The sequence below is a fragment of the Oncorhynchus mykiss genome, chromosome 13 (genome assembly GCF_013265735.2).
Source record: "Oncorhynchus mykiss isolate Arlee chromosome 13, USDA_OmykA_1.1, whole genome shotgun sequence".
NCBI classification, from domain to species: Eukaryota; Metazoa; Chordata; class Actinopteri; order Salmoniformes; family Salmonidae; genus Oncorhynchus; species Oncorhynchus mykiss.
This window is the reverse complement of record NC_048577.1, coordinates 12141189-12157186: the sequence shown is the minus strand read 5'-3', so window position 1 is coordinate 12157186 and position 15998 is coordinate 12141189. Positions and strand designations below refer to the sequence as shown.

The following is a 15998-nucleotide window of genomic DNA, read 5'->3' as shown; positions in this document are numbered from 1 at the left end:
CCCAGGCCGTCATTGAAAATAAGAATTTGTTCTTAACTGACTTGCCTGGTTAAATAAAGGTAAAAAAAAAAAAAAAAAAAAAAAAAAAAAGGGCCAAAATGTGTTGATATGACAAGTAGACTTCTTGACATTCCACAGAGTCTGTGTCCAAATTACCACTTGTTCCCAAATTGGTTTTTAAGTCCAGCAGAACATTGCCTTGACTGCAGACACAAGACCAGAGCAAACACTCAAACACATAGAACCAAACAAGGTTTAGAAACTCTGAAAACTCTACAGAAAATATTCTAATATATATTAGACATGTAAGTGCATTTCTGATGCTAAAATATGGGGTTGTTTTTTTTTGTTTGATTCTAAAATAACTTAATCAATTGTTTGATTTAAAAAAAAAGGGGGGTCTAATTCCCTTCGATTACAGGTATGTCTGCAATAAAACCAAGATAATGCTGATCCCAGCATATAAAAATACATCCTTTTTCATCTTCAGTTTCAATCATTCATAAAACCACCCAAGTCAAAATCTAATCTCTAACCATTGCTCTTATTCAGATTCTCAAAATAAAGGTTGGTTCTGTGTTTGGATCGATCTCTGTTCTTCATGTACCCGTTATCGGGACGATACGGGGGGTTGGACCTTCTGCTTGGGACGGAGGGGGGGGGGGGGGGGGGGGGACTGGGGGTTGAGGATCAGCAGCGAGTTGGAGCAGAGCGACGGATGGTGCGATGGCGAGGGGTTACAGACAGGAAGTTAGAAGGATGTCAGGGCGCCACTTGAGGGATGCCATGGCGATGGTGTAGTCGGCGATGATACATGTAGATGGGTGACATGACGACACACAACAGGGGTGGTGGATGGAGGTGGGAGGCCAAGGTTTTTTGCAGGTTGGAGCTGGGATTGGAGACAACTCTAATCGGCCAGTCAGAGAAGGCGCTGAGTTTGACGAGGACGCTGGATTAACGTCTGCCCTCGTAACCTTCGTCGCTGGACAGGTTCAGGTGGTTGGTCTTTGGATGTTGATTTAGCCCCCCGAGGTTGCAGATTGGAGCCGGGGGGGAGGAGTCTACACCCAACAGCCATCTCCTATGAGGAGGATCCGGAGAAGGCTGAGGAGAGTTTGAGGATGCTGCAGCTGGAGTAGCCCTCGTCGCTGGCTAGACTCTGAAGGCTGCTGTGGTCGTCTAGATCGCTGGTGGAGGCCGTAGAAACCGAGTCCAGTTCCCCGTGCTCCGAGAACTCTGTAGACTCCACGTCCACCTCAATCTCCTCTGTAGAGGGCGAGGGAGGTGGGAGAAGGAGGAGAGAGAGAGAGAGAGAGAGAGAGAGAGAGGGAGTAAGAGAAGAGCAGAACGTTGGAATAACACACTTGAAACAAGAGCTCCTTGGAACTAAACAGGAACACTACTAAACTGAGAAGTTTGGTTTGTTTCCACACAGAATCTAGCTTTCTGGTTATCCTAAGAATAGGGTACAAGTGTACAAAGTCCACATCTCTTTAACTGATGTGCTTATGTGTGTGATACAATGAAATAAAGACTGGAATCTGACAAAGATCCCTTTCGGCGGTCACGGTCGCTCACCTTGGTCTGAGTCCGAGTGCTCGGAGGAGCAGAGGGTGGAGCCCACGCTGTCCATGCGTATCCTTTCTCCCTCCCCCGGCCCAGTGCCTCCTACCCCGGCCCCGGTGCCCCCCTGCAGCAGGTCCAACTGGCGCTGGAGGTGCCTCTGCTCCCTCTCCAGACTGTCCAGCTGGTTACGGCTCTTACGGTCCGCCTCTTCAAGTTTCTAGAAGAGGGAGAGAAAAGAGGAGAGACGAGAGAGAGAGGAGAGAAGGGAGAGAAGGGAGAGAAGGGAGAGAGAGAGAGGAGAGAGGAGAGAAGGGAGAGAGGAGAGAGAGAGGAAAAGGGAGAGAGAGAGGAGAGAAGAGAGAGAGAGAGGAGAGAAGGGAGAGAGAGAGGAGAGAAGGGAGAGAGAGAGGAGAGAAGGGAGAGAGAGAGAGGACAGAAGGGAGAGAGAGAGGAGAGAAGGGAGAGAGAGAGGAGATAAGGGAGAAAGAGGAGAGAGAGAGGAGAGAAGGGAGAGAGAGAAGAGAGAGAAGAGAGAGAGAGAGGAGAGAAGGGAGAGAGAGAGGAGAGAAGGGAGAGAGAGAGGAGAGAAGGGAGAGAGAGAGGAGAGAAGGGAGAGAGAGAGGAGAGAAGGGAGAGAGAGAGAGGAGAGAAGGGAGAGAGAGAGAGGAGAGAAGGGAGAGAAGGGAGAGAAAGAGGAGAGGAGAAAGAGGAGAGAAGGGAGAGAGAGAAGAGAGAAGAGAGAAGGGAGAGAGAGAAGGGAGAGAGAGAAGGGAGAGAAAGAGAAGAGAAGAGAGAGAAAGAGGAGAGGAGAAAGAGGAGAGAAGGGAGAGAGAGAAGAGAGAAGGGAGAGAGAGAAGGGAGAGAGAGGAGAGAAGGGAGAGAAAGAGGAGAGAAGAGAGAGAAAGAGGAGAGAAGAGAGAGAAAGAGGAGAGAAGAGAGAAGAGAGAGAGAGCATGTGTTTAGTTATCTTGAACAAACTGGATTTGTATACCTGTTTCCAAAGAGCACCTGCCTCCTCCACCACACCCTCAGAGAGATGACGAGTTGCTATCCTTTGTGTGTTCCTTTATCTATTTAAAAGGATATTTTACCAGGTGTGTTCAAGTTTCTATAGGAGGGAGAGGAGAGAAGAAAGAGACGAGAGAGCGTGGTTATGCCTAGATTTGAATGTATATATTTTAGCGGGTAAGGTTGAGAGAGAGAGAGAGAGAGAGAGAGAGGGATGAGACAAAGAGAGAGAGAGAGAGAGAAGGGGGTGAGAGTGAAAGAGAGGGAGGGGTGAGAGTGAAAGAGAGAGAGAGAGGGGGAAGAGAAAAAGAGGGAGGGGTGAGAGTGAAAGATAGAGAGAGGGGTGAGAGTGAAAGAGGGAGGGGTGAGAGTGAAATAGAGAGAGAGAGAGGGGGAAGAGAGAAAGAGCGAACGAGAGACATGCGACAACAATGCGACCCTTCATTCCATGTTTCTGTGTCATTGTCAGGGTCGATGTTATTGATCTTCACTCCCATGTTAACCTCATTCAGGTGGCTGTCAGTAGTGGGGAAGCTGCAGGGGCCATAGATTCAGAACAAACAACATGTTTCTCATTAAGAGCCCAATGTTCCCTCTCACTTTTTTCCGGCAGTGAGAGAATTTCAGGTCTGCTGAGCGCAAACTTGAACGTTGTGAAAATTCTGTGCAACTTTCAGCGAGCGTTTACTGTGAACACTGAGGCTGAGCGTTTACTGTGAACACTGAGGCTGAGCGTTTACTGTGAACACTGAGGCTGAGCGTTTACTGTGAACACTGAGGCTGAGTGTTTAGTGGGACACTGAGGCTGAGCGTTTACTGTGAACACTGAGGCTGAGCGTTTACTGTGAACACTGAGGCTGAGCATTTACTGTGAACACTGAGGCTGAGCGTTTAGTGGGAACACTGAGGCTGAGCGTTTACTGTGAACACTGAGGCTGAGCGTTTAGTGTGAACACTGAGGCTGAGCGTTTACTGTGAACACTGAGGCTGAGTGTTTAGTGGGACACTGAGGCTGAGGGTTTACTGTGAACACTGAGGCTGAGCGTTTACTGTGAACACTGAGGCTGTACCCGCTTTACGTTACAGTTTTAACAGTGACCAGGTGGCTGAGTGACCACTGTGGCTATTTGATCATAATGTAGGACTACCAGAGTGGCCTAACATAAACAAATAGGGAGAATATGTATCACATTACATTTAAACATGGAAATGGCTGTTCTATCATTCAGCCTACAGTAGCAGCCAATGTGTGGTGTTCAATGTCGGCCTACATTCCATGAGACGTTTGAAAAACACATGCAGGGCTTGACATGAACCTGTTTATCCTGAACAATTTGTTGTTTGATGCAAGAAACCACTTTCCAAAATAAAATGAATGATTATTTCCATACCATTATCACAGAGAATCAGACAAAGGATGCTACCCTCTGCCTATTGGCTACTTAGCTTATTCAAGACCGTCTGAAAATAAAAAAACTGCCATAAAAAAGCTCTTTACCCGACTGGCGTTCAAACATGCCAAGAAATGTACACGTTTTGTTCTCTTGAAGGAAGCAATCACTGCCACGTTGCTGACTACAAATGATCTATAACTGGGCTAACAACTCACTAACTAGCGAAGAATGTGAACAAATGTGCTCACGTGGCTACATGCAGCTCTGGCTTTGATCTCAAAACAAGCGCATAACGATCACAGCTGCTCATGCTGTAAAACAGTCCAGGTCAAAGTGAATGGCACAAAACCATATTTGAAAATGGTCTATTTGTATATAGGCCTCTTGAAGCTCTGATTGGTTATGGCGCACCGGACTGTGTAGAGTACTGGACTGTGTAGAGTACTGGACTGTGTAGAGTACTGGACTGTGTAGAGTACCGGACTGTGTAGAGTCGTGCTGTCACGCCCTGACCATAGAGAGACTTTTTACTCTCTATTTTGGTTAGGGTGGGGTGTGACTAGGGTGGGTAATCTAGGTCGTTTTATTTCTATGTTGCCCTGGTATGGTTCCCAATCAGAGGCAGCTGTTTATCGTTGTCTCTGATTGGGGATCATATTTAGGCAGCCATTTCCCCACTGTGTTTTGTGGGATCTTGTTTATGTGTAGTTGCCTGTGAGCACTTCATAGCTTCACGTATCGTTTGCTTTTTAAAATTGTTTTGTGCGTTTCGCGAATAAAAAGATGTACCCATATCACGCTGCGCCTTGGTCCGAAAGTTATTTCGACGATCGTGACACGTGCCTGTCAGTGCAATTGAAATCTGACGCGCTCTGCGTACGACACAGTCTCTTGCACAGTTTGTTTTGTTTCGGTATGTTGTGTTGAAAGTGGCTAATAATGGCTGCTCTGATTCGATCACTATTCCCACAGTGAAGGGAAACGTCGATAGAGTTAACTAACGGGGAAACTCGGCTCAGAGGGAACATTGGTTACTACTCAAATGTGTTGTTGGAGTTCAAATAGTAAAGCTTCATAACTCAAATAAATCAATGGAAAATGTCAAATATTTGTCATACATATTTAAAGCATTTGGAGAGCTGTTTTAGACTTGAACAGGTCATAAGTGTGTGTGTTTTAGACTTGAACCGGTCACAAGTGTGTGTGTGTTTAACACTTGAACAGGTCATAAGTATGTGTGTGTGTGTTTTACAGTTGAACAGGTCATAAGTATGTGTGTGTGTGTTTTACAGTTGAACAGGTCATAAGTATGCGTGTGTGTGTTTAACACTTGAACAGGTCATAAGTATGTGTGTGTGTGTTTTACAGTTGAACAGGTCATAAGTATGCGTGTGTGTGTTTAACACTTGAACAGGTCATAAGTATGCGTGTGTGTGTTTAACACTTGAACAGGTCATAAGTATGTGTGTGTGTGTTTTACAGTTGAACAGGTCATAAGTATACGTGTGTGTGTTTAACACTTGAACAGGTCATAAGTATGCGTGTGTGTGTTTTACAGTTGAACAGGTCATAAGTATGCGTGTGTGTGTTTAACACTTGAACAGGTCATAAGTATGTGTGTGTGTGTTTTACAGTTGAACAGGTCATAAGTGTATATGTGTGTTTTTTAGACTTGAACAGGTCATAAGTGTGTATGTGTGTGTTTTACACTTGAACAGGTCATAAGTGTGTATGTGTGTTTTTTAGACTTGAACAGGTCATAAGTGTGTATGAGTGTTTTTTAGACTTGAACAGGTCATAAGTGTGTATGTGTGTTTTTTAGACTTGAACAGGTCATAAGTGTGTATGTGTGTTTTTTAGACTTGAACAGGTCATAAGTATGCGTGTGTGTGTCCGTGCGGTATAGTTACCTTAATATGTGATTTGGCTTTGTTGAGCAGCCCCAGGGTAGTGTGGCGGTTACAGTCTTTTCCCAAAGGGATGAGGGCCTTCAACCTCTCCAAACACAGACGCAGATGGGCTCTCCTGGAAGAGAGGAACACAGAGAGAGAGAGAGAGAGAGGAGAGAGGTTAGAGACATAATATTGAAGGATTCAGGAGCCAGATACAGTAGATAACAAGACAACACATAGGTCCAGATGATACTGAGAGAGAGAGAGAGACCCAGAGACAGAGACAGAGAGATAGACAGATAGAGAGAGAGAGACATACAGAGAGACAGAGACAGAGAGAGAGAAAAAAAGAGAGAAAGAGAGAGAGACATACAGAGAGACAGAGACAGAGAGAGAGAAAAAAAGAGAGAAAGAGAGAGAGACATACAGAGAGACAGAGACAGAGAGAGAAAAAAGAGAAAGAGAGAGTGAGAAAGAGAAAGAGAAAGAGAGAGAGAGAGAGAGAGAGAGAGAGAGAGAGAGAGAGAGAGAGAGAGAGAGAGAGAGAGAGAAAGAGAGAGATGTAATGGTGTTTCCTGCACCCTACTCAGTTTTACTTCCCCCCTCCGTGGCTGACCACATGACCTGACTAATAAGATGTAAATGAAATTGTCTGAGCCCGAATTACACCACAACACGCACAATCTCAAATGACACAGAGAGGTGTAATGGCATTTCCTGCACCTCATCCCCTTGCAGTTCTCCCTCTCTGGCTCATTATAATCATAGCTAGCTAGACTACATTACTGAAGGTAGGACAGTATACCTAGGTAATGGCTGAGTAGAGAGGTAGAGAGAGATCACTGAGGGTGTAACAAAATAACCTGTCCTTTAGGCTGCTGTGAAGGGTTATTTTAGCTAACCTAGAGCATTAGGCTGTAGTGAATAGGTATTTTAGCTAACCTAGAGCATTAGGCTGTAGTGAAGAGGTATTTTAGCTAACCTAGAGCATTAGGCTGTAGTGAAGGGTTATTTTAGCTAACCTAGAGCATTAGGCTGTAGTGAAGGGTTATTTTAGCTAACCTAGAGCATTAGGCTGCAGTGAAGGGTTATTTTAGCTAACCTAGAGCATTAGGCTGCAGTGAAGGGTTATTTTAGCTAACCAGGAGCATTAGGCTGTAGTGAATAGGTATTTTAGCTAACCTAGAGCATTAGGCTGTAGTGAAGAGGTATTTTAGCTAACCTAGAGCATTAGGCTGTAGTGAAGAGGTATTTTAGCTAACCTAGGGCGTTAGGCTGTAGTGAAGGGTTATTTTAGCTAACCTAGGGCGTTAGGCTGTAGTGAAGAGGTATTTTAGCTAACCTAGAGCATTAGGCTGTAGTGAAGGGTTATTTTAGCTAACCTAGAGCATTAGGCTGTAGTGAAGAGGTATTTTAGCTAACCTAGAGCATTAGGCTGTAGTGAAGGGTTATTTTAGCTAACCTAGAGCATTAGGCTGCAGTGAAGGGTTATTTTAGCTAACCTAGGGCATTAGGCTGTAGTGAAGGGTTATTTTAGCTAACCTAGAGCATTAGGCTGTAGTGAAGGGTTATTTTAGCTAACCTAGAGCATTAGGCTGCAGTGAAGGGTTATTTTAGCTAACCTAGAGCATTAGGCTGCAGTGAAGGGTTATTTTAGCTAACCTAGAGCATTAGGCTGTAGTGAAGGGTTATTTTAGCTAACCTAGAGCATTAGGCTGTAGTGAAGGGTTATTTTAGCTAACCTAGGGCATTAGGCTGCTCAGACTAGGACATTCAAAGTGTCTCGGCCCTGAGGCTAGATTACAACCTAAAGACACCAGCAACTACTCAGAAACGACTCTCCACACACACACACACACACACACACACACACACACACACACACACACGAGCACACACACGTACAAAAACACGTACACACGTCTCTATATATGATAAATATCTGTCTGTCTCTGACAGTAAACAGCCCCATTCAGAGGGCAGGCCAGCCCACATTCAGTCTTTATCTCAGTTATCCTAGTGCAGCACGTAGTGTGTGACCATCTCCTCTCACCCAGCAGGCCTACACAGAGACGGACTACGATCAGATTCATCTCTGATCTCTAGCATGTGTGTGGGTGTCCTCTGCATAGCGGTGCCCCAGGCCTTACTCTGAGGTTACACTCGGGAGCGGCATCGCACAGTGAAACATCGGAAGCCATTCACTTCAAACGGAAGGAAAGCCAGGGAGCCGAACAGGGCGGGACTTAAGTTGGGGAAAGCTGAACTTTATTCAAATCCTCTGGGATGTCGCGTGACGTTAGTGACCAATCGAAGCTCACCACAGCTTCCAACCTCTACTGGATTGGCTGACAATGGCTGTTGATACGTAGCACTACTTAGCGTGCTTGCTAGCACCCACATGAGGGTGAGGCTGGCGTGGCTAGGAGAGTGCTGCTTGTATAGCGCTAACAGCAGGTTACAGACAGGTTTGGAGACCTCTGGGTTATCACACTATTTGACCTGGAAGATGGCTGTAGCACGTCAGTAAAGCTGAGCTGGCTGAACACACACACACACACACACACACACACACACACACACACACACACACACACACACAGAGAAAGAAAAGAAGGGAGGGGTATCCTAGACAAGTCTAGACATGCCTGTCAGGCTACAGCGTGTGAGGTGAATGGAGCTCCTCCAGACAGTAGTTCTACAGGCCTCTACTCCCCCCTCCCCTCCCCGCCCCGCCCCTCTCCACCTCTCACTGATAAAGACAACCATGCACTCTACTGCAGTCTCAGCAGGTGACCCTAGATAACCCTCCCTTATTGGAGGGAGGGAGGGAGAGGGGGGGAAGACGGCAGGCACCGTTCACAGACCTATCTGTCCATCTGTCTCAAGTGAAGGTTAACCTCTTCATGAGTAGGCTAAGGCTAGTTAACCACAATCACTGTAGGTCTATATAGTCACGGCCTCCTGTTCTTTCACACACAGAACTTGGCTGGATAAAGTTTGAATGCGTAGGCCTATTCTGATAGTGAGTCACAGCAGCTAACCACAGACACCTCCACACCCATGTGATGACTTCTCAAAGCACATTTCTCAGCCTTGATTTCTACACACGCAAGGTCAATGTAACTAAGGTTAATATCGCTCTCCTTCCCCTCCTCCAGAGAGAGATGGGGGGACAGAGAGAGAGAGAGAGAGGAGGAAGAAGGGGCACGAGAGGCAGAAGGAGAAAGAGAGGGAGAGAGATTGACAGAGGTAGAGACAGAGATCGACAGAGGCAGAGGGGAAAACAAGGGGAGAGACAAACAGAGCGAAGTAGAGAGAGAGTGAGAACGAGATAGAGAAGTATGTCCCTATAATTCTGTCACTGTCCATACACAATGTCCACCAAGGGTTAAATGTTCCTAACCCTCTAAAGCGTGGTTCTTTACCAGTTAGGTTTAAGAGTTAATGGTGGTAATCCCTAAAGCATGCTGGGAAGTTGTTTATCGGTCGGGTCAAAGACCTGGGCTTATGCCCTAATAGGTGACAAAAAAGATGAATGAGTCGTTTGTGGGCTTAAATACCCGAGTGGGACTTTAAACACAGGCATTCTGCACTGTAATCTCCTTTGGGGCCTCCGGAGGACAAAATAGCAAACAGGGAATATAGACCTGGTAACGGGGACTCGGTCTCATGGTTGGGTTCAATTCAGTCAAACTGGTAAGTCAACTGAAATGCAGAGTAAAAATTGGAATTAGAATTTCTGTTTATTTCCTGAATGCAATGGAATTAACCCCAACCCTGCTACGCCTATCTCGTTACATAAATGGCATTGGATTTAATTTGCAGTGGTAGGACACTGCAACACCACACACACCAGAGTTAGCTACCGGAAGGATCATGCCAGGACGCTAACCTCAGTGTTAGTAGTGTGCTGGGTATAGATAACCTGCTAAGCTAATTTAGCACTGCAGGGGGTTGGATGGCATTAGCACCACTCCTTATGAATAGCCTAGCGCTTGCTAGCGTTAGTCCGCCAATGAGCCTTGTTGCTTTAGCTATTGATAGCCTAGAACGTGTGCTAACGTTAGCCTGCCAAAGAGCCCTGTTCTCCGGGTCATCCCATGAATAGCATTACCTAGCGTTAGCTTTACGTGTATGGGGCTCCCATCTGCATCATGCAGATTACATAATGCGTGCTGCTAGCATGCTGATGCTACCACGAAGTCCTCAGAACTCACACAAAGGAAATCAAAGCCTGGATGTTGAATGACAACAAAGGTAAATGGATGCGTAATGTTGTAGTTTGTGACGCTGATTGCATGATGATGGTACAAACAAACAAATTGTGTGGAGAGATGGTCTTCCACGCTGTCTAACCTCCACCTCTCTCTTTCCCTCTATTCTATCCATCAATCTTCCTCTCTTTCCTACGCGCAAGCCTGCCTCCAACACAAGGGCTAACCCTTCAGAGAAAAAGGCCCTCCGCACTTCTAAACCCTCCTTCGTAACCCGGCAGAATCGCCCCAAGCACTGCTCACGGCTCCTGGCCTACGCACTCCTTCTCTCTCTCTATTCATCCCTCCACAGGTTCCTCGTTTACTCTTCTCTCTTTCTCTTTCATCGGATCAAGAGAGAGTTTGAAAGGAAATAAAAAATAAAAAACTGCCCCGACAAGATGTTGAAAAATGGTTTGAAGAGAGGTTGAAAAGAGAGTTGAAAGGATGCTCAGCTGTGCACACAGACAGGCAGCAAGCCTTTATTGTGGTTGGTGTTTTTAACACTGCTCTTTTCAACCGTCACCTCCTGCAGCTACAGAGGCTGTAGTGGAGGTAGTGAGAGGTCTGTATACAGACTGTTACATTATGGTTGTGAGGTAACTGGTGTAGTGGAGGTAGTGAGAGGTCTGTATACAGACTTACATTATGGTTGTGAGGTAACTGCTGTTTTAGAGGTAGTGAGAGGTCTGTATACAGACTGTTACATTATGGTTGTGAGGTAACTGGTGTAGTGGAGGTAGTGAGAGGTCTGTATACAGACTGTTACATTATGGTTGTGAGGTAACTGGTGTAGTGGAGGTAGTGAGAGGTCTGTATACAGACTTACATTATGGTTGTGAGGTAACTGCTGTTTTAGAGGTAGTGAGAGGTCTGTATACAGACTTACATTATGGTTGTGAGGTAACTGGTGTAGTGGAGGTAGTGAGAGGTCTGTATACAGACTTACATTATGGTTGTGAGGTAACTGCTGTTTTTAGAGGTAGTGAGAGGTCTGTATACAGACTTACATTATGGTTGTGAGGTAACTGCTGTTTTAGAGGTAGTGAGAGGTCTTTATACAGACTGTTACATTATGGTTGTGAGGTAACTGGTGTAGTGGAGGTAGTGAGAGGTCTGTATACAGACTTACATTATGGTTGTGAGGTAACTGGTGTAGTGGAGGTAGTGAGAGGTCTGTATACAGACTTACATTATGGTTGTGAGGTAACTGGTGTAGTGGAGGTAGTGAGAGGTCTGTATACAGACTTACATTATGGTTGTGAGGTAACTGGTGTAGTGGAGGTAGTGAGAGGTCTGTATACAGACTTACATTATGGTTGTGAGGTAACTGGTGTAGTGGAGGTAGTGAGAGGTCTGTATACAGACTTACATTATGGTTGTGAGGTAACTGCTGTTTTAGAGGTAGTGAGAGGTCTGTATACAGACTTACATTATGGTTGTGAGGTAACTGCTGTTTTTAGAGGTAGTGAGAGGTCTGTATACAGACTTACATTATGGTTGTGAGGTAACTGCTGTTTTAGAGGTAGTGAGAGGTCTGTATACAGACTGTTACATTATGGTTGTGAGGTAACTGCTGTTTTAGAGGTAGTGAGAGGTCTGTATACAGACTTACATTATGGTTGTGAGGTAACTGCTGTTTTAGAGGTAGTGAGAGGTCTGTATACAGACTTACATTATGGTTGTGAGGTAACTGCTGTTTTAGAGGTAGTGAGAGGTCTGTATACAGACTTACATTATGGTTGTGAGGTAACTGGTGTAGTGGAGGTAGTGAGAGGTCTGTATACAGACTTACATTATGGTTGTGAGGTAATTGGTGTAGTGGAGGTAGTGAGAGGTCTGTATACAGACTTACATTATGGTTGTGAGGTAACTGCTGTTTTTAGAGGTAGTGAGAGGTCTGTATACAGACTTACATTATGGTTGTGAGGTAACTGCTGTTTTAGAGGTAGTGAGAGGTCTGTATACAGACTTACATTATGGTTGTGAGGTAACTGCTGTTTTAGAGGTAGTGAGAGGTCTGTATACAGACTGTTACATTATGGTTGTGAGGTAACTGCTGTTTCAGAGGTAGTGAGAGGTCTGTATACAGACTTACATTATGGTTGTGAGGTAACTGCTGTTTTAGAGGTAGTGAGAGGTCTGTATACAGACTTACATTATGGTTGTGAGGTAACTGCTGTTTTAGAGGTAGTGAGAGGTCTTTGTGAGGTTAGATGTGAGTGGTCTTTGTGTAGACTGTTACATTATGGCCGTGAGGTAACTGGTGTAGTAGAGGTAGTGAGAGGTCTTTGTGAGGTTAGATGTGAGTGGTCTTTGTGTAGACTGTTACATTATGGTTGTGAGGTAACTGCTGTTTTAGAGGTAGTGAGAGGTCTTTGTGAGGTTAGAGGGTAGATGTGAGTGGTCTTTGTGTAGACTGTTTCATTATGGTTGTGAGGTAACTGGTGTAGTAGAGGTAGTGAGAGGTCTTTGTGAGGTTAGAGGGTAGATGTGAGTGGTCTTTGTGTAGACTGTTACATTATGGTTGTGAGGTAACTGGTGTAGTAAAGGTAGTGAGAGGTCTTTGTGAGGTTAGAGGGTAGATGTGAGTGGTCTTTGTGTAGACTGTTTCATTATGGTTGTGAGGTAACTGGTGTAGTAGAGGTAGTGAGAGGTCTTTGTGAGGTTAGAGGGTAGATGTGAGTGGTCTTTGTGTAGACTGTTTCATTATGGTTGTGAGGTAACTGGTGTAGTAGAGGTAGTGAGAGGTCTTTGTGAGGTTAGAGGGTAGATGTGAGTGGTCTGTGTAGACTGTTTCATTATGGTTGTGAGGTAACTGGTGTAGTAGAGGTAGTGAGAGGTCTTTGTGAGGTTAGAGGGTAGATGTGAGTGGTCTTTGTGTAGACTGTTTCATTATGGTTGTGAGGTAACTGGTGTAGTAGAGGTAGTGAGAGGTCTTTGTGAGGTTAGAGGGTAGATGTGAGTGGTCTTTGTGTAGACTGTTTCATTATGGTTGTGAGGTAACTGGTGTAGTAGAGGTAGTGAGAGGTCTTTGTGAGGTTAGAGGGTAGATGTGAGTGGTCTTTGTGTAGACTGTTTCATTATGGCCGTGAGGTAACTGGTGTAGTAGAGGTAGTGAGAGGTCTTTGTGAGGTTAGAGGGTAGATGTGAGTGGTCTTTGTGTAGACTGTTACATTATGGTTGTGAGGTAACTGGTGTAGTAGAGGTAGTGAGAGGTCTTTGTGAGGTTAGAGGGTAGATGTGAGTGGTCTTTGTGTAGACTGTTACATTATGGTTGTGAGGTAACTGGTGTAGTAGAGGTAGTGAGAGGTCTTTGTGAGGTTAGAGGGTAGATGTGAGTGGTCTTTGTGTAGACTGTTTCATTATGGTTGTGAGGTAACTGGTGTAGTAGAGGTAGTGAGAGGTCTTTGTGAGGTTAGAGGGTAGATGTGAGTGGTCTTTGTGTAGACTGTTTCATTATGGTTGTGAGGTAACTGGTGTAGTAGAGGTAGTGAGAGGTCTTTGTGAGGTTAGAGGGTAGATGTGAGTGGTCTTTGTGTAGACTGTTTCATTATGGTTGTGAGGTAACTGGTGTAGTAGAGGTAGTGAGAGGTCTTTGTGAGGTTAGAGGGTAGATGTGAGTGGTCTTTGTGTAGACTGTTTCATTATGGTCTGTGGCTTGCAGCATCACATTAACGCAGGATGCTGTCTCCCAGTTTAACAGAGTAGCTTAAATAGTAGCTTCTGTAATGTTTTGCAGATAAGGCTAATTAAAGGTGGGTTTGTTTGAGAAACAAACACAGGAAAAACCTAGAGCCAAGGTGTAGTCTAATAACCCCAAACCTAAAAAAGAAAGAGCTTATTTTAGAAATAGATTTTTTTCCATGGGTAAAACACTGATCTGGCTGAGGACATCAAGTCCTGCTAGTTGTGACAGTATTTCGTGGAACACACATGAGGCAGAGAGATAAAGGAGCTTTACACTATAGCTGGCCTACATTTCCTGGAACTTTTGAACAAGTCTTAAATAATGAATGACTTGACGGCACGGGCCATCCAAGATGTCTGATATACATTACATAGGTTCTTAAAGGGACCGTTCAGACCCTGGCTACAGACACAACGCCATACATTTGAAGGATGTGATCAGGACAGTATAGAACATCAGGAAAAGTATTGGTTTGGCGGTAGGTCAGTTTCAATGATGTAGGCCTATGAATAGAGGGTAATGACATTAAAACACTCATTCCTGATTAATCAACACAGATCACATTGCTACTCTGCCCCACACCCTCAACCCCACCTCCCATATGACCTAGTTATGTATGTAGCGAGCTGACAAGTGAGACTTCACATAGATATTAAACTAATTACAGATCCTTCACATAGGCTGCAGGCATCCCAAATGGCACCCAAATGGCACGGTGCATTACTTTTGACCAGGCTCTGGTCAAAAGTTGTGCACTATGTAGTGAAAAGGGCACCATTTGGCACGCACCCCAGGATATTATACTATTCCAGATCCTTGGTGGAGCGCGGTGGAAAATCTCCAAGCTGACAAGGCAGTCAGGAAATGGAGACATCATGGTCATTATGAACTACGCCCTAAATGGCACCCTATTCCCTACATAGTGCACTACTTTTGGCCAGAACCTTGATTGGCCCTGGTCAAAAGAAGTGCACAACATAGGGAATAGGGTGCCATTTGGGATGCAAACACAATCATTATGAACATGTTCTCTTGTTAGCATGACGCTGACCAATATCACCATGTCTCTTTCCAGGGATAGGAAGGATAATAAAATCCACCACTTCGTCCAGCCTTATCTGAGGCCCCACAGCCACAGCCTAAATCCAAATAGACTGGAACTATTTTTATGTATTTTACTGAGCAGTAAGATTGAGAGCTAAACACACCAAACACACACAGATGTTCTGTATGATTTCAATGAAGCGGACATTTAAAAATATATATACACTGAGTGTACAAAACATAAGGAACACCTTCCTGATATTGAGTTGCACCCCCCCCCCCGTTTTGCACTCAGAACCCTCAGAATTCGTTGAAGCATGGACTCTACAAGGTGTGGAAAGCGTTCCATGTGTCAGGTTGGCTGGATGTTCCGTGGGTGGAGGACCATTCTTGATACACAAGAAACTGTTGAGTGTGAAAAACCCAGCAGTGTTGCAGTTTTGACGCACTCAAACCGGTGTGCCTGGCACCTGCTACCATACAGTACCCCGTTCAAAGACACTTAAATATTTTGTCTTGCCCATTCGCCCTCTGAATGGCACACACACACAATCTATGTCTCAATTGTCTCAAGGCTTAAAAGTCCTTCTTTAACCTGTCTCCTCCCCTTCATCTACACTGATTGAAGTGGATTTAATAAGTGGCATCAATAGGGGATCATAGCTTTCACCTGGATTCACCTGGTCAGTCTATGACATAGAAAGAGCAGGTGTTCCTAATGTTTTGTACACTCAAGTGTAGGTTAAATCTATAATTTAAGCACAGAAAATATCAAACAGGGCATGTTGGCTTAGCTGTGTACTCTTGGGAAATCGCTATATGCCCCTGTAGATCATATGAAATAATCTGGAATGAATATATGGGCCAAACATGCAGAGCGTTGATCCACCCCCCATACATTTTGCAGATGGTGAAATGCAATATGCATGTGGCAGTCACTCTTCACAGCCCACATACATGTTACATAAATATTACATACATGCAGCCGTGTGAGTACATGAACCCTGCTCTCTGTCACGTGCACGCCCACCTGTCTTATAAAAACACACAACTAAGATAGCTTACTGTATCATAGTCACAAACACACACACACACACACACACGCACACGAACACGAACACAGGCTCCAATGTTGAATCACGCT

The 15998-nt window shown here is 44.9% G+C and overlaps 1 protein-coding gene across 2 annotated transcripts in view; it reads right to left on the bottom strand.

Moving 5' to 3' along the window:
* Positions 1-476: 476 nt before the first annotated feature.
* Positions 477-15998, bottom strand: part of mxi1 (max interactor 1, dimerization protein) — a 42327-nt gene continuing 26805 nt past the window's right edge. For both annotated transcript variants that reach the window (XM_036940224.1, XM_036940225.1), the window contains exons 4-6: positions 5882-5996; positions 1582-1786; positions 477-1269 (exon numbers count right to left, since the gene is read on the bottom strand). In XM_036940224.1, coding sequence (XP_036796119.1) covers positions 1085-1269; positions 1582-1786; positions 5882-5996 — 505 coding nt within the window. In that variant the 3' untranslated portion in view covers positions 477-1084. The remainder of the gene's footprint in view (positions 1270-1581; positions 1787-5881; positions 5997-15998) is intronic.